This window comes from Macrobrachium nipponense, chromosome 46, assembly GCF_015104395.2.
Source record: "Macrobrachium nipponense isolate FS-2020 chromosome 46, ASM1510439v2, whole genome shotgun sequence".
NCBI lineage: Eukaryota > Metazoa > Arthropoda > Malacostraca > Decapoda > Palaemonidae > Macrobrachium > Macrobrachium nipponense.
Window position 1 is genome coordinate 36,596,435 of NC_061106.1, and position 24,672 is coordinate 36,621,106.

The following is a 24,672-nucleotide window of genomic DNA, read 5'->3' on the forward strand; positions in this document are numbered from 1 at the left end:
GGGCTGACAGCTCTACCGAGTGAGCCACGGCCCACTCGTGCACCTGCAACGTCAACTGGTGCAACGGGAGGGACACTAGGCCCCCCCTGTTTGTTGACGTATGCCACTACCGTGGTGTTGTCGCACATCAACACCACCCAGTGTCCCATCAAGCGGTCCCGGAATTCTTGGAGAGCGAGAAGGAGGAGGAGGAGGAGGAGGAGGAGGAGGAGGAGGAGGAGGAGGGAGGAGGAGGAGGAGGAGGAGGAGGAGTGCGGAGAGGCACTCCTCTTAAGAGGTTCCTGTCGTCCAGCCACCAGGCTAGGTCCTGCCTTACCTCCTGCGTGAGGGACACGGGGAAGTCCGGTGGATCCTATACCTGTGACCAACTCTCCTTTAGTCTCCACTGGAGAGACTGCAGGTGAAGACGCCCATGAGGGACTAACTTTTCGAGTGACAACAGGTGGCCGATCACGACTTGCCATTGCTGAGCTGACTGTTCCTGCCGAGACAGGAACCGGTCGGCTGCCTCCCTGAATCTGCTGATCCGCAAGTCTGCGGGGAAGACTCCCCCTGCTACCGTGTCGATCAGCATACCCAGGTACTTCATCCTCTGCTTGTGTTCAAGATCGGACTTTTCGAAGTTCACCACGATCCCCAGATCTTGGCAGAATTCTAGAAGTCGATCCCTGTCCTGCAGCAACTGCGAGCGGGAGCTCGCCAGGACTAACCAGTCGTCGAGATACCTCAGAAGACATATCCCGGACGAGTGGGCCCAGGCAGACACCAGCGTGAACACTCACGTGAACACCTATGGGGCGGTTGAGAGACCAAAGCAAAGTGCCCTGAATTGGTACACCGTCCCGTCGAGGATGAGGCGGAGGTACTTCCTGGAGGATTGATGGATGGGTATCTGGAAATACGCGTCCTTCAAATCCACTGAAAGCATCAAATTGTTCTCCCTGACGGAGCCGAGCACAGAACATGCCGTCTCCATCGTGAACCGAGTCTGGCAAACAAATTGGTTCAGAGGAGAGAGATCTATCACCAGGCGCCAGCCCCCCCAAAGACTTCTCCACCATGAAAAGGCGGCTGTAGAAGCCCAGTGATTAATCCCTGACGATCTCTACAGCTCCTTTGCTCAGCATGGTCTTGGTCTCCTGTCGAAGAGCTACGTCCTTTGATGTTCCAGGAACGTAGGTTTGAAGATGGACCGGGTTGGAGGTGAGGGGTGGCCGAGATTCGAAGGGTAGTAGATATCCCTCCGGAAGGACGTCTACTATCCAGGTCTCGGCACCGTAGCGCTGCCATGTTGCCCAATGGCTCGCCAGGCACCCCCCACTTCCGGCAGCAGGTGAGGGGGAACGCCGTCCCTAGCGTTTCCCGCCTCTCTCCGACTTCTTCCCTGCCCCTCCTCATGGAAAGGAGGGCTGGGAGGGGGGCTGGTGACAACCTCCCTTGGCAGAAGTCGAAGGCAGAGTCTTTCCTTGGGCTTAGACGGGGTAACCATCTTAGCAGCCGAGGAAGTGCTAGCCAAACTCTTAGGCTTGGCCGCAGTTCGAGGCTGCCCAGAAGCCTTCGAAACTGCCTGGTTAGATTAGATTATAACATTTTTGGCACATAGCCAAGCGCCGGAGCCGAGGGGCCATTCAGCGCATATATATCTTAATAAAAAAAGTGACTGTCACACACAAACATACACACAACCGATCTAACATACAAATCATTCATTCATAAAAACCAAACAAGAAACCTAAAACAATTAAAAGAAAACTACAATTCGTAAAAAAAAGACCCACCAATATTTTTTAAAAATGTCATAATTTGCTCTGCCCCGAGCACCTTCACCTAAAATATCGGCAAGAGACTTATTGCCAGCAAACAAGCTCTACGTTTGGTTTCAAAATGAGGGCACTCCACCAAAATATGCACCACAGTCAAATCCACATGACAGGTGGAACAGCGAGGAACCTGCCTATCTGCTCCACTCGTCATTAGATACCCGTGAGTATAGTTTAGTGCCAATACGCAATCTAGCTAAAACTATCTCAGACCTTCTATCCATCCGGCTATGAGGCCAAGGATGAACAGAAGGCCTAATCGATTTCAATTTAAGATTATTATCTAAAGTAGACCAGTGGGCCTGCCACTGGTCTCTACAATAAAATCGAATGGTACTTTTAAAATCAGATACAGGGACGCCCATGTTGGAAATGTGCAAGCCTAGTAGTGCAGCCTTAGCAGCAGCGTCGGCTCGCTCATTCTCAACAATTCCAACATGGGACGGAGCCCAACAAAATCCAACAGAAAATCCTCTTCTATTAATTAAAAGATAAAACCATCTGTACTTCTTGCACTAAAGGATGGCAAGAGACTAGGCTTTTTAGAGAAGATAAAACACTCAAAGAGTCGGTAAAAAATGGTAAAAACCTTGTTGGTACAAGAACTATAAAAGATATATTTAAGAGCAGTCAAAACTGCCAGCAGTTCAGCTGTAAAAACAGAAGAATTAGAAGGAAGTTTCTTTTTAATTATATTACCACCAGTCACTACAGAGCAACCAACACCATCAGAACCCTTCGAGCCATCATATATATATGATGAGAATCACCATGTTGGAAGCATGGTCCAAGAAACTTGCCCTCAACTGTTCACCAGAACTGTTGCTCCTGCTGTCCCTAATTGGGCAGATTTCTAGGCATGGTCTATTCCAAGGAGGGAAACTTTGAAGGCGAAATTTCAGCTACTGCAGGGGGAAGTAATCCACCATCCCTGGCAGAGCTTGCTAGTCGGACCTCAAGCGGCTTTGGCAGTCTCGGTCTATTTGGGGCTCTGTCAGTTGGTTCTCTAACGTACTTATAGTTAGGGTTTAGCTTTGACGTAAGTATTCTTGATATGGCTCTCAAGCCTAATTCCTCCCTACGGATAAATAGTGGGGGAAAAACCGGACTCAACATATAGGCTTTCTACTGGTGAAGTTCTATAGCTCCCGTACAAATACGTAAAGCCATATTATGGACAACATCTATTTCTGCAGTGTTGTCTTGCACGCACAACCATAAACTTGGCAACCATAATCAATTTTGCTTAGGCATAACACCTGGTACATCCTCAAAAGGGTAATTCGATCTGCCCCCCAGTTAAAATTAGATACAACTTTAAGAATATTAAGTCGAAGTTTCACGTTACATACAACTTCATTAACATGTTGAGGTAAAAGTTAATTTCTTATCAAATGTAACACCTAGATACTTAATGCTATCTTCATAAGGTAAAATCGAATCGTTTAAAAACAACGTAGGGATCTCTTCCACTCTTCGTAATCGACAAAATCGTATAGCTTTGGTTTTTTCTGGTGAAAATTTGAACCCTTTAGCACTGGCCCATGATGTTGAAGCATTAATAGCAGTCTGGATCATTTGACAAGCTTCAACAGCTGATGACTTACTACAGATTATTGCATAATCATCAGCAAGGGCCAGACCATGCACCCCGACAGGAACTTGTTCTAGTAGACCGTTGACAGCTACATTAAAGAGTGTTGGACTAAGAACGCTTCCCTGAGGTAACCCTTCTTCCTGAGGGAAAGCAGAAGAAATGTAAGAGCCCACTCTTACTTTCAGGTAACGTTCTGACAAAAAATCTTTCAGACAATAGAATAAATTACCCACAACACCCCACTCTACAAGTTGCAAAAGGATACCCCCTCGCCAGGTCGTGTCGTAGGCTTTTTCTAGGTCAAAGAACACTGCAACAGTCTGGTTTTGCACAGCAAAAGCATTCTGTATCTCCCGAGTAAGGAACATCAAAGGGTCAGAAGTACTTCTATTTTTCCTAAAGCCAAACTGCCGATTTGATAAAAGATTCTTTGAATCCAAATACCACACAAGTCGAGCATTGACCATCCTCTCATAAATCTTGCTAACACAACTGGTTAGAGCAATTGGCCTATAGTTCTTAGGAAGGAAGGAATCTTTAAAAGGTTTTAAAACAGGTACAATAATCGATATCTTCCAAGACTCTGGTGAAGTTCCTGAAAGCCAAAAACTGTTTAAAATGTCTAAAAGAAATTGTTTTGTACTTCTAGGCAAATTAAAAATCATTGAGTACAGTACATCATCTTCCCCAGGAGATGTTGGGGAAGATAACGAGGATTGCATGATCTAATTCTTTCATGGTGAAAGGGAGATTATACGACTCTGAATTTAAACTTACAGCAGGAACAACCGTGGTACCATCCCTAATATTCCTGAAAGCAGGAGAGTAATGTAGGGCACTAGATATATTGGAGAAATGCCTACCAAAGGTTTTCTGCAACTTCTCCAGAATCAGATATGGAAGAAGCCATCAATTTTCCAAAATAGGCAAGGGAGATGGAGAAAATTTCCCTTGCAGCTTTCGGATTCTGTTCCAGACAAACGACATAGGGGAATCATATTTTTAATTCACTTATATATCTGATAAACGCTTCCCTCTTTGCCTGCTTAAATATTTTCTTTTTGCTTAGCAAGAGCTCTTTTATAGATAATTTGATTTACCAAGCAAGGATATCTACGATATCTCTTGTAGCAAGTTCTAGTTATCTTTCGGCTCAAGGCGCATGCATCACACCACCAAGGTACTAGAGGACGACGAGGCTTACCAGAAGTTTCGAGGAATAGACAGCATGGCACCGCACAGCAATATACTGATTAAATACTCGTAAGCGGATGTTGGGCTCTGAAAATCTTTTATATCTTGATCAACTTCAGTAGATTTTTTGAATAATCCCAGTCAGCCTCCCCTACCTTCCAGTTTTGGTAAACATGGAGATGGAATATTTTTCATAAACTTTAAGTGAATGGGCCAATGATCACTGCCATGATCATTCTGGTCTACTACCCACTGGTATCTAACCTCAAGGACGAAGAGGCAGATAGTGAGGTCAATGGCTGAGTCAGTATTATGAAAACATCATGTCTTGTAGGGGAACCATCATTCATCAAAGTGATGTCATTTAAGTCGAGCAGCTGTTCTATTATTAAACCCACCGGTCGCAGTTTGGCTCTCCCCAGAGGGTGTGCTTGGCATTAAAATCCCCCATCAAAATGAAGGTTTAGGAAGCTGGTCTATCAATGTCTGAAGATCGTTTAATTCTAGCTGAACGAGGATTACCCTGTGCATCCTGTAATCTACTTTCTAATGATGGATCTAGGTATAAAGAACAAATAGTGATCCATTTATGATTGAAAACTTGAACTGCACAAGCCTGCAACACAGTGTTCAATTGAACAACCCTATGATTAACAGACTTGCAGACTATGATGCCTGTGCCTCCCTGAGCACGTACTATCAGGGGTGGAGACCTATGGAATGAATAATTAAAACCCAAGTTGGAGTGTGCTCTCCCAACTTGTCTCCTGAAGACACATTGCAGATTAGATCATGATCCCTAAACAGAACCCGAACTTGCTCTCTTATTTGGTATAAAGCCACGGATGTTCCACTGCATGAGAGCCATTATTTAGAGGAAGGCATCTTAAAATTCCCTACTAATTTAGGAATCTGTGTCCTGGTGAGAGAGATCTTTTCAGTTTTACCTGTACTATTTGACCTAGATCTAGGTTGTTACAGATCTTTTAGAAGATGGGCTTTCACTTGCCCTTTCAGTTTTACTTTTGTTTTTTCTATGATTGCTGAGTGACCGTGAATGAGGCGAAGAGGGAGGGCCCTCTTCTGACGAATAAAGAGGGCCTCTATCTCCTCACCGTCATCTCCACGGTGCACTGTAATGTCAAGATCAGGTGAGGGCTCAATGTCAGGCAATGTCCCTGACAGAGAGAAGTCGTCAACATATTGAGACCTGGCTTGAACCCTTGAACCAACAGGGTCCCCTGGCTTGACCAGAGTCTCTGCAACATGGGAAACCCCAACAGGGGGCCCAAGGGGCCCATGAGAAGCCCCACCAGGGGGGGCATGGGAAGCCCCACCAGGGGGGGCTCGGGAGGCCTCACCAGGGGAGGCATGGGAGGCCCCACCAGGGGAGGCACGGGAAGCCCCAACAGGGGGGGCACGGGGTGCCCCACTAGAGGGGGTGTGGAAAACCCCACCAGCGGGGCACCGGGGAGCCCCACCAGAACGGGCACTAGAAGCAGCAGTATTCAACTGTTTGTGCCTTCAAGGCATCGAATAGGATTTCCTGCCCAACAGCTTTTTGGCCTGTCCCACACTGATATGTTCAGCAATAGATTTTAGTAATGCCTCTTGTTCTTTTTTGAATTCACTACATTTCTTATCACGGGCTCGATGTCACCCTTGCAGTTTATGCAAATTACCGGTCCAGAACATTCGTCGTGCTCAGGCTGGCCACACGATTCACAGAGTTTATTTCTGGTACAAACATTAGAGGAGTGTCCAAAACCAAAACATTTAAAGCACTGGAGCACTCTCGGTCTATAAGGACGAACTTTCATGATTTCACAGTCAAGAATAATTTCAGATGGCAGGAAAGAATTGATAAAGTAAAATAAGCATTGATGAGCGGGGCACTCTAAAAACCTTCCAAACCAAGTCTGGACACATTTCCAAAATTTCCTCCTCATCCATTTCATGTAGATCTTCATTGAAGATAACACCCTTCGCGTAACTAAAATTATAATGAGGTTTTACCTCTTTTACCATACCCTCAGGATCAAGCTTCAAATTCAGGAGCATTATCGATTGAACATCTGTCTTGGTATGGACTAAAAAACTATTACGCCCAAAGCGAGTTACTTCTGGGCTCCCAACGTTGCCGATCTTCTGGCTTACCAACCTTTTCACCTTGAAGAGGTTGCCTCTCTCACCATGTGTGGTGATAATTTACACTTAGCTGGGTCTGGTGATCTGGATATTTTACTTATTCTACTAGCATCTTTATTTCATTTTGTGGTTTATAAATGTCAAGATACCTAGGGACCTCTTCTGTCTCCACAAGTCCAACACTCATAGAATCCGACCTAAATTCTCTAAACGCTCTGTGAGCTTCTGATTCATTGTTGAAAATTATCCAGAATTCAAATAAAAACCAAAATTTTTGCCAAGTTTATTCCTTAATTCTTTGATGTTCCCAAATTTACAAAATTCCTTAAATATTGTGTCATAATTCCAGTCCAAAGGGACTGGTTTCACATGCAGAATGTTGTAACAAGGAGCTCATTTGAAAAGGCTCCAAAGTTACGATGGAGGAATTACCAGGTTTTTCCTTGTCCTTATCCTGGCCTAAGTCGTCAACCGAAGGTCTAATTGATGTCGCCATAAGACGAAGGATTTATGATTCGTCCAGGTAGCCCCCCACCCACCATGGAGCCACATTTAGAGGACAGTGTTATCCCATACAGGGCTGCCCTAGGGGTACCACCCAGATATACACCCCACCCTCAGTGCTTAAGGCGTCATGATGTCCGTCGAGATCAGACCCAGCACTAAGAGCAGGGTTTGACATTATAAAACTTTCCCCCTCGCTCGACCACGTTAGGTACTCGAGTTCTACGGGTGAGGTGGCATGCCAACCATCCTCACCCTCCACCAAAATCCAATGGAAATAAACGTCCAAATTCATGTCCAAAATCAATCCAAAAGTACATCAAAGAAAATAAAATCTGTTACCTTATAGGGGGAGGAATAGCAGAAGGATGAAAAGTTTTGTTAGTGAAAGGAAAAGAGCTGACTTATTTTAGTTGGATCAACAGACTGGTCACCAATAGGGCACCCAAGCTGAGAAAGTTGTTACCCACCAGGCAATCAGGGGCCCAGCTGCTGAACCCATAAGCCCCCACCATCCTCGGCAAGGCCTTCAGCAATCTGGGGGGGAAACTGCCATCGGTTTGTACCAGGCCACGGTCACTGTCACTGTCATTAGTGCGCCGCTTTTCCACCGCAGCGTCCACCATCTCTCCTGGGAAGGGAGAGGAGGAACTCCATACAGGTCCGTTGCGAAGTCCGAGAGCCGCCTCACGCCTGGCCGCCCTGGATACTCGGGTAAGGACTGCCTCCCTATGCCGAGGTACCAGGTTGGCCCACAGGTTTACCGTCTGGTGGGTGAGGTAGGAAATGGCCCTACCTACAGACTGGCTAAGTCTCCTGAAAGCCAAGTCCCCTTCATGAGAAATACTCCCGGAGGTGGCTGCGACTTTAGACACTGTGAGGGACCACAGGTCTAGCCAGGAGACTGCCTGGAAAGCCGCCATAGCGGTGGATTCCAGGCCTAGTGCCTCTTGCTGGGAGAACCAGAGGTTCTCCAACAGGAGCTGCTGCAGAGACACTCCCAGAGTTAGCCTGGCTAGCTCCGGGTTAACCTGTTTGGGTGGCATCGGATCTTCTGAAGGCATGTAAAACACCGCTGTTGCAGTAGAGGAGGAGGAAGTAGCTTAGACGACCTGCCAGACTTCAGCGAACCCTCCTGTCCGGAGAAAAGCGAGTCCACTTGGTCCAGCACTGAGTCGGCCAGCTCCGATCGCAGCAGACCCACCGTCGGTCTGGGTTCCTTTTTCGGTCCCCAGAACGACTCGAGCCGGGACGTGGGCTCAGAAGGTGGGAGCGACGATCCTTCCCTGAGGTCGTTGTGCTGACGAATCAGTGCAATGACCTCAGCAAAGTTCCTCTGGATCTCGGGGGGTGACCGCGTCTTGAGGAGTAGGACCGTCAAGCCCTCCAACAAGAACGGCTCCCGAGACCCTTCTCCTTCAGAAGGAGGAACGGCGACAGACCCCTTTCGGTCTCCTCCTGCCACTCACGCGTACGACCTGGTCGATCCTAAGACCGTGCCTGGCACATAGCGCATTGTGGCGGGATCGTGAGGGGCTCGCCCCTCGCGATCACTCCTTGCAGCCTTGCTCTTCCCGGTGTAGCCCGAAGAAGTTTGAAAGTACAGGAAAGGAAGACCTGATGCTCCACCTTCGCTCACCGGCAGAACCAGTGGGCTTGGGGGCTGCAGGCGATTGCCAACCCACGGGGGCGATCGAGCTGCAGGCCTGGTCACGCCGCTCACCTGGGGCGAGCGGCTGGACCGAGGACAGCAGACCCTGTCCAAGGTCGTCCCCTGCAGCCGAAGCATCTGAGGAAGCAACAGTCGGGTACAAAGGAGGCGTTCCCCTTGCGTGGGGGGGGGGGGGGGGGGGGGGGCAAACACCACCCCGAGCGAATACAGTTGTAAGTCGGGGTAACGAGCGCCCTCCTCTACGCTCAACGGATCGGGCGAAGAGAAGGTCCTCGAACCCCCCCCCCCCCTCCCCACCAAGGGGCAGGTGCCATACGTGGGAGCTGAAGCAAGGGGCAGGAAAGAAGACGAAGTATCAGTTACCAATGGAGTCGCGGGAGAGCTTTCCGACGACTCCTTGGCAGGCCTTTGCTTCTTCCTGCCCTTGTACAGCACCCACTGCCACCTGCGACCAATGATTACAAATATTACAGGGCTTGGGTAGAGAGCACTCACGCCCTCGGCACCGAGCACACAGAATATGTGGATCAACCTCAGGAAACGAGCGAAACACCCCACACTTGCGGCCCTCCACTCCTGGGCACACTCTACGGATGATGGGGGGGGCGCGGGGATAGCTCCATTGAAGGTTGATCCATAATTAAATCAGTAATGAAATGAAAAATGACAATTTGTCAAAATTGCATTTTTTCCTAACTATACAAACCTGAGGTCCTTAAAAACAATAGGAAGTAGCTAGCGGCAGCTGGAACGGTCGTAAGCTTCGAACAAGGGGAGAACGGTAGTTAACTGCTTGTCCGATCGCCGCGCGGTAAACAAATCACTTTTGCTTTGGGCCCATGCGAAATACGCAGTGAGGGGTGGCATGAGGAGGGACTATATGTAAAGGACCTCAGTTTGTATAGTTAGGAAAGATGCAATTTTCGACAAATTGTCATTTGTTCCGATACGTAATACAAACCATCGGTCCTTTAACAATAGGAAGAACCTCACTTCTTGGTGGGCGGAATCGGAGTCTTTTGATGAACAGACTGGTGTTCGTCCATCCCTGGAATGCCCTCCCTGGTCGATAAGAGCGAGGGAGGGATCCAAGCCTCTGTCCGATTGATCGGGGTGTGCACCGCAGGATCAATGGTCAGACCTCTGGGCCGAGTACTAAGAGAGAGGCAAGCGTATCTCTTCGTACCAGCATTGTAAGAACTTGTTCCTGTACAGGATCAAATATATAAAGTCATGGGTTTGTCTCATGTAGGCATCCACTCCACTCCCCCCTCTGTAGGAGAAAGTGGTGGATATACGCTCCTATCCCTAGTTAAATAAAGGGATAGAATGGAGCTCGGTCGTAGTAGCTTACCTGCATCTGACTCCCTTCCAGCGTGGTGACGACCGTATCCCTCTGCCCACAGGTAGAGGTAGAGAAAGATGGTGAAGAGAAGCCAGTCACACTCATCATTCGCACATTCATTCTCCCAGTCATACCAGGAATCGATGCTGTTTCTGCCTGCTCGGGTGCTGGGTAAGCTTACACAACGTGTTGAGCAGCCACCACAGGTCCCAAGGAAAAAGTATCCAAGGACTTGTGGGCAATATCCCGAAGGTAGAAGGACGTGAAGGTGGTCTGGTTGGCCCAGACACCTGCCTTCAGGACCTGCGCCACGGAGAAGTTCTTACGGAATGCTAAGGAGGGTCCGATACCTCTGACTTCGTGGGCTCTCGGTCGGAGCGTACGGATGTCGTCGCTACCATCAGCCTCGTGCGCTCTCCTGATCACCTCACGTAGCCAGAAAGAAAGCGTGTTCTTGGAAACTTCTTTCTTGGTAACCCCAGTGCTAACGAAGATGGACGTCGACACTCAGGCCTGAGGTGTCGAGTTCTCTTCAGATAGCGCCGTAGCGCCCTCACAGGACAAAGCAGCATCTCATCCGCATCGTTATCGGTGAAGTCCAGAAGGGAGGGGATCGTGAAAGACTCGAAAACCTGTCGTCAGGATCGACAGATTCTGAGTCTTGGCTACGAAGTTCGGGACGAAATCGAGCGTCACAGATCCCCAGCCCCTCTGGTGTGTTTAACATCATAAGAAAGACCATGTAGTTCCCCTACTCTCTTCGCCGATGCCAGGGTCAGATACCTGTCTGACGACTCTCGGAGTGGCTCGAAGGGTCTTCGAGTCAAACTTCTAAGGACGAGAGTCACATCCCACGCAGGGGGCCTGAGTTCCCTGGGTGGGCAAGACCTTTCGAAGCTCCTCATGAGCAAGGAGATCTCGAACGAGTTCGAGATGTCCAGTCCCCTCAGTTTTAGGACGAGAGCCAGGGCGGCTCTATATCCTTTAACTGTGGGTACTGAGAGGAGCTTCTCTCGGCGAAGAAACACGAGGAAATCCGCTACCTGCTGAAGAGTGGCTCTGAGAGGAGACAGACCCTGTCTACGACACCAACCACAGAAGAACGGACCCACTTCCCCTGGTACACAGCTGCAGAGGACTGTCGGACGTGTCCAGCCATCTCTGTTGCTGCGCTACGAGAAAAGCCTCTCGTTCGCAAGAGATGGTGGATAACAGCCAGCCGTGAAGTTTGAAGGGACTGGACTGCTTGGTGGGTACCGTTCTACGTGTTGGTGGGCTAGAAAGGTTGTGCCAATTGGGTAGGCTCTCGGTGCGTCCGCAAGAAGAGCCAGCAGGTCCGGATACCAAACAGGCTTGAGGTCGTTTGGGAGCCACCAGGATCATTCTGAGATTGGGAGTGACCCAGCGCTCGACTGATCACTTTCCGAATCAGACAGAAGGGAGGAAAGGCGTAAACGAAGAGGTTGTCCCAGGGGTGTTGGAGAGCGTCCTCTGCAGCTGCCCATGGGGTCCGGCACGGCTGAAAAGAAAACCTGAAGTTTTCTGTTGTGCCGGGTGGTGAACAGGTCTACGACCGGTCGCCCCCACAGGTTGAAGAGCCTTTCCGCCACATCTTGGTGTAGAGACCATTCAGTCCCTATCACCTGATCCCGATGGCTGAGCTTGTCCGCTACTACATTCCTCTTGCCTGGAATGTAGCATGCTGACAGCTCTATCGAGTGAGCCGTGGCCCACTCGTGCACCAGCACCGTCAACTGGTTTGAAGCGGAAGAGACACTAGGGTCCCCCCTGCTTGTTGACATATGCCACTACTGTGTTGTCGCACATCAACACCACTGAGTGTCCCACCAAGCGGTCCTGAAATTCTTGGAGAGCGTTTGAACGCCGCCTTGAGTTCCAGGACATTGATGTGAAGGTGCCTTTCGTGATTGTCCCACACACCTGCAGTCAGCAACTCCTCCAGGTGTGCGCCCCATCCCTCGGTCGATGCGTCTGAGAACAGAAGCATCTCCGGGGGGAGGAGTGTGTGATGGGCACTCCTCCTAAGAGTCTTGTCATCGAGCCACCAGGCTAGTCCTGCCTCACCTTGTCCGTGAGAGCCACGGGAAAGTAAGGAGGATCCTTCGCCTGAGACCAACTCTCCCTTAGCCTCCACTGGAGAGACCGCAGGTGAAGACGCCCGTGAGGGATACTCTTCTCGAGTGCGACAGACCTGCCCTGCTACCGTGTCTATCAGCATACCCAGGTACTTCATCTTCTGCTTGGGTTCGAGATCGGACTTCTCGTAGTTTGTTTATCAGGATCCCCAGATCGCGACAAAAACTTGAGGAGTCGATCTCTGTCCTGCAGCAACTGCGAGCGAGAGCTCGCCAGGACCAGCCAATCGTCGAGATACCTCAGAAGACGTATTTTCCCGTGCGAATGAACACCTGTGGGGCGGTTGACAGACCGAAAAAAACAAAGTGCCCTGAATTGGTACACCGTCCCGTCGAAGATGAAGCGGAGGTACTTTCTGGAGGACTGATGGATGGGTATTTGAAAATATGCGTTTCCTTCTTTAAGTCCACTGAAAGCATGAAATCGTTCCCCTGATCGAGTCGAGCACCGAGCGTGCCGACTCCATCGTGAACCGCGTCGTGCGAACGTAGCGGTTCAGGGGAGAGAGGTCTATCACCTGGTACGCCAGCCCCCCGATGGGCCTTCCTCCACTAGGAAGAGGCGGCTGTAAAAGCCCGTGATTGGTCCTCCACGATCTCTACAGCTCGTTTCGCCAGCATGGTCTTGATCTCCTGTCGAAGAGCGTGTCCTTTGATGATCCCCGGACATAGGTTTGTAGTGGACCGGTTTGAGGATGAGGGGGGGGGCCGAGACTCGAAGGGTAGTAGATATCCCTCCCGAAGGACGTCTACTATCCAGTTCTCGGCGCCGTAGCGCTGCCAAGTTGCCCAATGGCTCGCTAGGCACCCCCCCACTTCCGGCAGCAGGTGAGGGGGAACGCCGTCCCTAGCGTTTCCCACCTCGTTTCGACTTCTTCCCACCACCTCCTCGGGGAAAGGAGTGCTGGGAGGAGGGCTGGTTACGGCCTCCTTTGGCAGAAGTTGAAACAACAGGAGTCTTCACACGGGGCTAGACGGTGGAAGCGCTAGCTAAACTCTTAGGCTTAGCCGCAGTCGCTCGAGATTGCCCAGTAACCTTCGAGACTGCCTGGTGAACTAAGCGGTCACTGTCATCAGTGCGCCGCCTTTCCACCGCAGCGTCCACCATCTCTCCGGGAAAGAGAGCGGGGGAACTCCTAATAGGTCCATTGCGAAGCCCGAGTGCCGCCTCACGCCCGGCCCCCTTGGTCACTCGGGTAAGGACTGCGTCCCTACGTCGAAGAACCAAGTTGGCCCACAGGTTAGCAGTCTGATGGGCGAGGTAAGAGATAGCTCTTCCTCCAGACTGGCACAGTCTCCTGAAAGAAGCGTCGTCTTCGAGAGCAGAACTCCCAGAGCCGGCCGCTACTTTGGATATTGTGAGGGACCACAAATCCAGCCAAGAGACTGCCTGGAACGCTGCCATAGCGGTAGATTCCAGGGCAAGTGCCTCCTGCTGCGAGAACCAGAGTTCTACGACAGGAGCTGCTGCAGGGACACACCTGGAGTCAGCCTCGCTAACTCCGGGTTAACCTGTTTTGGCAGTATCGGGTCTTCCGAAGGCACGTAAAATCGCCTCTGACGCTGTAGAGGAGGAGGAAGCAGCTTGGACGACCGTCCGGATTTCAGCGAATCCTCTCGCCCTGAGACGAGATTCTCGAATTGATCCAGGACCGAGTCTGCAAGCTCCGATCCGACAGACCTCACCATCATTTTGGGTTCCTTCTTAGGACCCCAAAATGACTCGAGCCGGGACGTGGGCTCGGCCGGTGGTAGCGGCGATCCTTCCGCAAGGTCATTATGCTGACGAATCAGCTTTAATGACTTCTGCAAAATTCCTCTGTATCTCGGGAGTAACTGCGTCTTGCGGAGTAGGACCGTCCAGTCCCTCCAGCAAGAACAGATCCCGAGATACTCCTCCTTCAGAAGGAGGAACAGCGGCAGACCCCTGACGGTCGCTTCCAACTACTTTGCGCGTATGTTCTGGTCGGTCCTAGAACCGTGCTCATCCATACGGCGTCAATAGCGGGATCGCGAGCGGCGCACTTCTCGCGATCACTCCTAGGTACCCTACCTCGCTCCTCCCGGTGTAGCCCGAGGAGGTTGAAGGTACAGGAGAGGCAGACCTGACGCTCCCCCCTCGCTTGCTGGCAGGACCAGCGTGCGTGGGGGGGCTGCTGCTGATCGTCAACGCAGGCCCGCGGTGGCGATCGAGCAGCAGGCCTAGCCTTGCCGCTCGCCTGGGGCGAGAGGCTCGGCTGAGAACGTCGACGCTGATCTCTAGCGTCAGGCGAGCTGTTGCTGGTTACCGTCTCCGCCCGGTCCCTATGGGAGCGGCGGTCAGGTGACCTGCTAGGCTCGCTGTCGCGGTGAGACCGGCCAGCGTCCTCCAGGTCGGCGCGTCGAGCCGCTGGTACCAGCCGTGGCTGGTACCGACGGTTCCGCGGGGACCCCTTCCTCGCTCAACCCGTGGCGGTCAGCGACCGTCACGTCAACCCGAGCAGCCAGTTGGTCGCTGCGAGAGAGTCCACTGGCTGGCGAGAGTCGTCCTGCACGACTCTCGCCATCTTCTGCTCCGCGCCGCAGTTTTGACGGCGAGCGAGCTCGGGCGTCAGAACTTTGGCTGGACGGTCTCCCGTGGAAGAGCGTCCACTCGGTACTTCTCGCGAACGAGAAGCGGCCGAGACGGATCCTGATTTAGCGGCAGAACCGCTAACACCAGGTGAGGACATACACCTCTGGTCCCCGTCGTCTTCTTCTTTGCAGAGGAAGAGACGGGCCCCGTTCCCGAAGGAACAGGAGGACCAGCAGAAGAGCTCCCCGAATCGCCTGAGCGAGACGGGCCCTTAGAAGATCCCGAAGGAGTCTTCTTAGGGGGGGAGGAGGCAGCCTTCTTCTTCTTCGGCTTGGTAGCCTTAGAAGTCGAAGGGGAAGAGGAGGCAGCAGACGACGAAGAAGACGACGACGACACCTTCCTCTTCTTCCTCTTCTTCTTCGCCAGGCTCCGCAGGACAGACGTCAGGTCTTCCATCCAGGAGGGAGCCGGGGCAGTTGCCGAAGCAACAGGGCCCGACTGCACCTGTCCGGAAGAACCTGAGACTGTAGCAGCACCACCAAAAGCAGGAGCGACAGGAACAGCAGGTACAGCAGCGTCTGAAATAAAAGGAGCAGCAGGGACAGCAACAGGTACGGCAGGTACGGCAGGAACCACAGGAGAGCCAGGCGTCCTGTCGGCAGCTACCGTCATTCTTGGCACTGGCGGCAGGTCTAGGGGGGTACTCTTAGGGCAGCGGAAGTCCGGGGTCGGCAACACAAAGAAACCAGGTGGCGGTGGCACCGTCCTCTTTGGCACGGCAGTAATGGGTTTGTGCACCGCAGCTGTAGGCGTCACCGTCATTACATGCGGCGTATACACAAGATGCGGCGGCATGTCATAGGCTGGTGTTGTGATAGTGGTAGTGGTCACCACACCATGAGTGACCACTGCCGACCCCGCCAACCGCTCAATCAACCCCTGAATACCTTTAGCACTCCCTGCAGTCCCAGCGACTCCCACACCTGTCCAAGTCGTCCTTCAATGGTGGCACATCTGCGGAAGCAACAGTCGGGTTAGTAAGAGGGGTTTCCTCGCGCCTGGGGGGAGACGAACCCCACCCAGAGCGGACGGAAGACCCCGAATACAACTGGACGTCCGGGTAGCGGGCGCCCTCCTCCACACTCGACGGATCGAGTGAGGAGAAGGACTCCGCTACCCCCCCCCCCCGCAGGGGAAGGCGCGAAACGTGGGGGCTGACCGGGAGGCAGGAAGGAAGACGAAGTGTCAGTTACCAAAGGAGTCACTGGAGAGCTTTCCGATGACTTCTTTGGAGGCCTAAGTCTCTTCCTGCCCTCGTACAGAACCCACTGCGCCTCGGACCAATTCATACAGGTAATACATGGCTCGTCCCGGGAGCATTCTCGCCCCCGGCAACGAGTACAAACCTCATGTGGATCTACGTCCACGAAAGATCTAAATCCGCCGCATCTACGCCCCTCCAGCCCGGGACACACTCTACGGGCGACTGGGGGGCGCGGCGAAATCTCCATTTCTTGATCACTCATGATAATCAATGTAATAAAGAAATGCAAAAGTACTTACAATTCATACACACTCTAATAAACCAGAAAGAGGGCTGAATACTCAAAGCAAACGACAATAGCGGGCAGAGCGATGACGAACACGTCCTATCTCCGCGCGGTGCGCGACGATCGGACAAGCAGTTAACTACCGTTCTCCCCTTGTTCGAAGCTTACGACCGTTCCAGCTGCCGCTAGCTACTTCCTATTGTTAAAGGACAATTTCACTTTCACCACAAACAAACCAAGTTGGAGAAAAACAATCTACACAAGGCAAAGCGTACGACGATGAAGCGGGCAGAGAGCGATGGTTGAACACTTCCTCCACTCACACGGCCGAAAGCAAAAGTGGTTCTTCACCTAACAGTCGTGCTGCACGCGCACTGTCAGACAAGCAGTTAACTACCGCACTCCCTTGTTCGAAGCTTACGACCGTTCCAGCTGCCGCTAGTTACCTTCCTATTGTAAAAGGACCGATGGTTTGTATAACGTACCGGAACAACTAAGTATATGTTTAAATACTATTAGTATGTTTAAATCTAAGTACGTATGTTTAAATATTATTCATGGTAGTAGGGAAAACTACCAAGTTGATCCTGTCGTAAACGGCCTAATCAATTGTAAGTAATCATTCAAATCAGGTCTATATAAACAGTATGTTTCCCATATTGGACGCACTAAGCTTCAAATCTTTGAATCTCCCTTCGGAGCTCTTTTCAGGGATGATTCGATCGTTCATGACCTACGGATGTACAATTTCTGGAAGTTTGACTCTTTGTAGACATATAATGCCTTTTTCAGCTTGTTGAAACCTGAAAATATCTGCTTTTCAGTGAAAAATGATGTATTATTACACGGCTCACGTTGCTAGGTCGTCATTTTCTTCCTCTCACTGATATGCCATTATGCCTGAGGCGGCCGCTGTAAACAAGGTTCACACATGCGCAATTCACTGCCGTACCAATATCTATTGCAATCAGGGATACGGCTGCCGTACCAATATCCAGTTCGAACATAAAAAGGCAAATTGAGGAATTTTAGTCTTCAGTGCAGTAGCCTGTGGTCGGAAAAGCCATGAAGGATTGCCAGATGTCACCAGAAAGCAACACTAGTATAATAGCTAGACGAAATTCCTCAAAACGGCAACCCTGCTACCTAGGCCTACCTATAGCCTATACCTAGGTACACTAAGTAAGGGAGGGGGACACTTCCTCGAAAATTAGGCTAGGTATCCAACATAGGTACTAGGCCTAGCTAGTACTAGGGTAAAAAAATCACGGACGACCAACCCTCATCACGCTGGACAGGTCTTATTCACTCGATATTTAATTGGCGAAACAAGAATACAATTACAACTCTAAGCATACCATTCAGAAGATTGAAGTTTCGTCAACATAATGTGATATATGAAAGCCCCATACGAACTAAAATAAGCATGTGACGCTCTTCGTAAAATATGTTTTCAAGGCAGTTTTGAAATCCAATATGGCGGCTACCGTGTGGATGGAAGGGTCTGTTCTCGGACTATCCACCATCTTTCCCAGCCTTCCCAGCACTCATTTGAACAATGTTAGCGTATATATGTAACGTTTATTGATCTTACACAAGATTACAGTTGTAATCAGCACAATAAAACAACATTTTGTTGCCTATATTAGTGAAAGTATGAAACTTTTTATTCCCCGGGTCATGGTTGAACTGAAATCATTTTTACCTTGTAATCGGTGGTTTTAATCCTTACTCCCATCACAACTGAAACTCCACAGTGCTTATTTGATTGTTATTATACACATTTTGGTCTCAATTCTTTCCACATTGCACTTTAAACAAGTTTCTGTTCCTGGTTCCTAAGCGCGCACGCCACAAACACAGTTACGAACAGTAGACGACGACACTGCAAAGTTTTATTCCCTAAATTGTTTACTTTACTCGTTATTTAGTTCAACTTTACTTTATTTAAAAATGTTAATTTAATTCATGTCTATTATCCCTTTTTTGCCACCAAATTACCCTGAAAAATTACAGATATTTCTAAAGTAGATACAATCCAATGTTTCTAACCATGTCGTACATCTGGCTGCCGAAAACCATAGAGGAACAGACTACGGATAAGTGGATTATAATTTTTTTTTTTTTTGCTAGCACTTTTCATTGATTTATGTCTATATTAGTATTTTGATTTTCTTTAATAACTGTATGCTAGAAATAAATGTAACCTTTAATGTTTGCATGCTGAGAATGGCAAAATCATCGTTGCCGCATTAGTGGAGCTTCACACATATGCTGAAGCATTATTATAAACTGTTTCCATGAATTTTAGTTGTCATAGTTATGCAATAATAATAAAATTGCTTTAATATTTATGTATATATGCTTCCAATACATAGCCTAATTTCACCAATTTCCACGTTTTGTGTAAGTCTTATACCCAGTTTGGAGGGTGAACACATACCGAATGCACAGAGAGAGAGAGAGAGAAAGAAGGCGAAGGAAGGAAGAAGGAAATGGGTGGCAGTGGATTGGGGGGGAGGGGGGAGGGTAGGTGGAACTTTTTACGAGTGTTCGTATCCATTACTGCATAATGGAGTTTTTGTCTCTTCGTACAAGGACAAGTGTCGTTATTCTTTACGATTAGTGATTCACGATACCCTAATAAATTATGGCACTGGGTGTAATGCACTGTAGCAAAATCTCGTTCTGATATGAGTCTTCGTTACAGAAATAGGTATTGCCCAAAAACCTGCTTGCACTGTCTTTGAAACCCATAGTAGGTATGCTCTTAGTTGTCAATCAAGTTCTTTGTAATCAAGTATTTTTTACAAGCTAGCTATTGCATAAATTTGTATTTATCTCAATCAAAATATATGCCCCTCAATGCTAACTTTCCTCTTTTAATGACTTTCGGGTCATTGCAAATTCGGCCCCATAATTTCTTATGGTGCGAAAACAGACAGAGGCCCAGGGACCGAAAATGATTGCGTCACACTGCGGCGGTAATCTGGCAGTAAAACATCTTCATATCCAAAAAGTAAATGATAAAGATATATATACGCATTACGATTATAACAATTGTACATGAATAGCTGATAACAATCTGCATGAATAACTGGTAAAATATTCTGCAAGAAAGTTGAGTATAGCAATTATTTACAATGGGTACGAAAGTCAAGATGTCGTGACGTCAGAATACAGGACTTAAAAAAACTTTCTAGGCTAATTCCGAAAAATAATTACTTAAATTTGAGTCCGAATAGAGTTACTTTTTCAATAACGAATATTTTCAAATTAATCATCATAAGTATGTAAAATATTGATGTTTTACTATTTATTTAGAAATTATTTAAGTGCACGCTTCGTCGTTGTCTTCTACGAAAACAGTTGTTTACTTAAAAATGTCCTGGTAGGGGACCGTGTTCCGATTGTTGTGATGAAAGTGTCCCAGCATCTATGGGTACAAGTGGTGTGCGGATTTATCACAGGAAATGGGAAGTCTGTTGACACAAGCGACTCCGTATACATTGAGATGGCATCAATCTTCTAAAATTTCGAAAGCGTTTTGGTGAGATTTCCACTGCCGTGGCCACCTTTTCACTACCCTCTGTTTAAATCTTAAAATTTGGCCTTAATTTCTAACTTTGGAGAAAATACTTACTACTTCGAAAGGAGAGTAGAGGTCTTTAGCTCCGTTTCTCACCAACAACAAGTAGCGACTGATGCCCATCTCCAGTGTAAGGACGCGTTATAAAGTACTTTTTCGGAGGGTGGCATGCTATGATTGTCATTGGCCTGATGCAGGCCATGCGGTGTTTTACCCTACTCGCTCAATTGCTAATGAAACGAATGTAAGAAACGCTTTAGCTAACCAAGATTCATTTTAAAAAAATAGAAAACAATAGAGGTTTAAAGTAGCCACAATTGCGGCAGTAAAAAAAAACTGACGTAGGAACCTAGCTAGTAGCTATACGTCCTAGTCTGAAGGTTAAAGTATGATACTAGCTATTAGAGCTTAGGGTATAGTAGCTACTAGCCTAGGTAGGTAGTACCTAGCTACTACCTAGGTACTAGGTACTAGGTACTACCTATAGAATACCTTTCCCGTAGTGATGTAATCAGCAATCTCCTTCCTCGCCTTCTGGGCCAATTCCGTCTTTTTCTTCTCCAACAACTTGAGGCGATTAATCGCCAGCCTCAAATTGGTCTTCAGTTTATTATAATTCGGTCCCGAGGCGAACATTGCGACCAGACAGCTGACAGCTACGTTTTCTAAGAGCCACAGGCCTAATAGCTAGTATCTCGCTACTGGATTAATGATTGACGTGACAGTCGCACGCTGAGTAAATTTGATATTTTACCAGTTCACAGAGAATGGAATTTCTTAGGAAAAGGGCTTATTAATGACGTAAGAGTTGAGTCACTACAACAACGGAGAACCAAAAACATTAACAACCACCAACAAACTAACAAAACTTTGAACAATCACTCTTCTTTGAGAAGTCTCTTATATATATCTACCTCAGGTAAAATGAAGCAAGTATGGTTTCTCTTTTTCTCTTATTCCTCCTGGTCAAATATGTTTTATTATCGTGTTATAAGGTTATTTTGGTTGAAAACCTCTTCTACGCAATTGACAGATTAATTTTCTTTCATTTTGTAAGGTGTTTCACTGAAATCTCATTCATTAGTAATTTGGAAATTGACCTCGATACCTGTGAATAAGCAACCGCTGAGGTTGACACACCTCCCTGAAAATAGGAATGACATCATTTTTTTCGCTCGTTCCCTTATCTTATCTTCCGGACCTTGTTTAAAAACCCTCTTATTAATTCTCGTTTTGATCCAGCAAACGGGTCTTCGTCAGCGTCCTTGTCGTCATATATAACTTAACTTGGCGGACTTTCTATCAGATCCTCGACTGCTCATTCTTCTAGTTTGTAGACATTTTTTTTGTATATGTGCTCTCTGTATCAGTCATTTTCCTTTTCACTTATCACTTTAATTTTGAACTGGTCTTCTTCTCTATTTCTAGATCAAGTTGGCCTTGTGCCAGCACGAATGATTCTTCATGATTACTTGTATTTATATATTCTTCTATTTTTCGTACTAAATGTATGGTTAGCGCTCTGGCATAGGGTCTTATTTGGTTTACTTTCACTTTGTTTGGTTTTGTGTACTGCTCTCCACAATGATGATTCCCTCTTGTGGTCTTTCCTACACTAGGCATCAAAATATTATCGTATAAATACCAATCAAGTTTATGTCCAAATGTGCTATTTATAATACCGTATGCTGGTGTATGGTTAGATACTTTGCAAATTTAGTCGCAGGCATATTGTAGTGTGACGACTAACAAATACCAATGTGCCTTCTTATATATGTTTGGTATTTTGATGCAATCATGGATGCAATGGTTATCCATCTTCTTTCAGTTTTTAGCATAGTGACATTTTTAAGACATTTTAATCTTTTACCGAATCATTTAGTTAAATAAACTGTGTTATTTATAGATGGCTAAAGGCTTCGATTGTTCACCTGCAGCCTGACTCTACAGTGTGGTATTAAGTAGCCACTCCCACATGCCATTCTTTCAAATAGTTTTTCCTTTATATGCCAGTGACGCCACCTTTTATATAGCTGTTCTGCCTTTTGTTTTCGTTACTTTGGTAAAATGGGAATGCGGCTATTATTTCTTCTTCGTTTTCTATATCAAGCGGTCGTAGTTCGCTCACTAACATAATATTATTATTTGTTACATATTTTCAAAAAGAATTGACAAGTTAACGGTTTCTCCTTATTTACTCTCAACAAAATGTAAATTTCTTTTTAGATGAATTCGACCTATATACTGTTTGACATAAATGATATATCTGCAGCGAGTTTAATATTTTAAAACCATTTCAAGTGTACGAAGTTCTATTTACACATCGTGATACAGATTAGGTACCAAACGCAGGCAATAAATTAAAACATCACTATACTGAATTGTATTAGATGATGAAGTGAAAAAAAGAAAAAAGTAATTTTGATAATTACACTCATACTACATTAACGTGTGTTTGTCTGCTATCAAGAAATCTTTTTTTCGTTCTCATTTCATCATCTATTACAATTCAGTATGTATTTTATTGCCTGCAATTGGTAATCAGTATCATATATATATATATATATTATATATAATATCTATATATATATATAATATATTACATATAATAGTACATTTTTCAGTAGCAGTCAAGAAACTATACCTAACCACACGAAGTGGACTATATATAAATGACACTGTTCGTCCTTCTCTTTCATGCAATAATAACAAAATAATCATATGTAGATTTCAGTGCATTAATAGACTGAAAAAATTCGCTTGTAGGAAAATAATTAGGATACGTCTTGAATAATTAGCACGAGACTTCATGCTTGATAAATCTTCACGTGACTGCTTGTCATAATCGCGTGCAAGAGTTTCCACCAAAGTATTAATTATCTCTAGGATGTAATATGAATATATTATTATTAAAGTTGTATATAAAACACCAATATAGAGGAGCATGAGACAATGAATGTAATCTTTTGAATATATTGCGAAAAGTAACTTTTGACGAGTGGTCGATTCATCCGAATCCATAAACTTAATGGCGGCAAATTTTGCCTGTATTTAGAAATAAAAATCCTGGTAATTTTTTTGTCTCCGAGAAAATAGAAAGATGAAGCTTAAAATACATATATGTGCAAAACTTGTGTCGCTTCTTAAAAATCTGACATTAAAGTCCGCCTCTGTTTAACTATCAATCAGAACAATAATTTTAGCGTTGTCGTCTGCTAAGTCTGGCAGCTGGTATTAGGGATGACTCATACTACTCTTGTTTAACAACATCAACCTTTATTTCCCTTTACCATGGCTGGGCTTGGTGCTAAGGATATATTACGCAATGTCACTGCCTTAGAACAATTAATTGAAGAAATTAACTTCCAGCGAGCTAAAGAAATGCGCCAGTGTCTCATGTCCAAAGATTCGGGTGAGAATCACAATTTCTAACGTTTTTACAGTAGGCTATATTAAAATATCATTGACAGCCACTAGTTGTCATACGCTCGGGACGTGTCTTTCATTCAGTTTTCAATTCTCAACTTTAGGAAGTACGAGTAATCTCGACTGTGTGGAGTGATCAGTGTTAGTATAGCCTACGGAATGGAGTTTTGTTATCTCAATGGAAAGCAGACCTACTAGCTAGTACCTATGTTAGGTCGTTCCCCGTAGCATGGTAGTGTTGTCAGTGCACCTCGGAGATGCACTGTAGGCATTGGTAAAGGGCCTTTGCCTTGTCCTTTAAATCCAAAATTGCAGCTCCTTTAATTCCTTTTTACTGTACTTCCTTCCATCTTACCTACCTTAACCCTCCTAACAATTGATTCAAACTTTAGGGCTATTCCCAATTTTCTTTTCAATGCATAATGTCCCCATAGGTACCAGCACTCTGTTCTATCCATAGGTTAGGCTAGCTAGCCTTAGGAGATTTTAATTTCATTTAACGTTTCATTCTTAACTCTAACTTAATATTCTTAATGGCTTATGAAAAACAGAAAAGCACGCTAAGATAGGGTAAAAAACCGCATGGTACAGGGGTGGACCATTTATGATCAATGTGTACAACCCCAAAAAAAGTACATTAAAACGCGTCCTGACATCAGAGATGTTGGTGAAAAACGGAGCTAAAGACCTCTACTCCGGTGTCAGGACGCGTTATAATGTACTTTTCTTGGGGTTGTACACACTGATCGTACATGGTCCACCCCTGTACCATGCGGTTTTTTACCCTATATTGTAGATTTAATGTTGAGATTGTACGGTCTCTTGTTTATGTTCCATTGAGCCAGTAGTAAAGAGGCTTTCATGTGAATAGGTCTGGGAATAAAGTAAAAATTTCTCTATGAACATAAGCTAACAGCCCATAATATGTAAGATATATAGGTAGCTGGAATCCACAAATACTTAGAACCCCTATGAAAATGCTTATACTTGGTTTTTAATAGTTTTTCACAAACAGTGCATTTAATCATGAAATTGATATGAAAATACACTAATTGGTGGATATTTCTCATAGAAAAATACAGCGAACAAGCAAATTTCGGTTAGATATAGTCCATAG

The 24,672-nt window shown here is 46.8% G+C and overlaps 2 protein-coding genes across 7 annotated transcripts in view; one reads left to right on the top strand and one right to left on the bottom strand.

The window, feature by feature from the left end:
• LOC135214912 (IST1 homolog) overlaps positions 1 to 21,039 on the bottom strand; it is a 105,726-nt gene extending 84,687 nt beyond the window's left edge. For 2 of the 4 annotated variants that reach the window (XM_064249381.1, XM_064249382.1), the window contains exon 1: positions 20,622 to 21,032. In XM_064249381.1, the coding sequence (XP_064105451.1) occupies positions 20,622 to 20,765 (144 nt within the window). In that variant the 5' untranslated portion in view covers positions 20,766 to 21,032. Of the gene's footprint in view, positions 1 to 20,621 lie in introns of all 4 variants that reach the window. The other 2 variants (XM_064249383.1, XM_064249380.1) reach the window with 2 other exon arrangements.
• A 338-nt stretch (positions 21,040 to 21,377) lies between these two features.
• Positions 21,378 to 24,672, top strand: part of LOC135214910 (uncharacterized) — a 72,304-nt gene continuing 69,009 nt past the window's right edge. For 2 of the 3 annotated variants that reach the window (XM_064249377.1, XM_064249378.1), the window contains exon 1: positions 23,331 to 23,541. In XM_064249377.1, the coding sequence (XP_064105447.1) occupies positions 23,421 to 23,541 (121 nt within the window). In that variant the 5' untranslated portion in view covers positions 23,331 to 23,420. Of the gene's footprint in view, positions 21,459 to 23,330; positions 23,542 to 24,672 lie in introns of those variants that run through there. The other variant, XM_064249379.1, reaches the window with a different exon arrangement.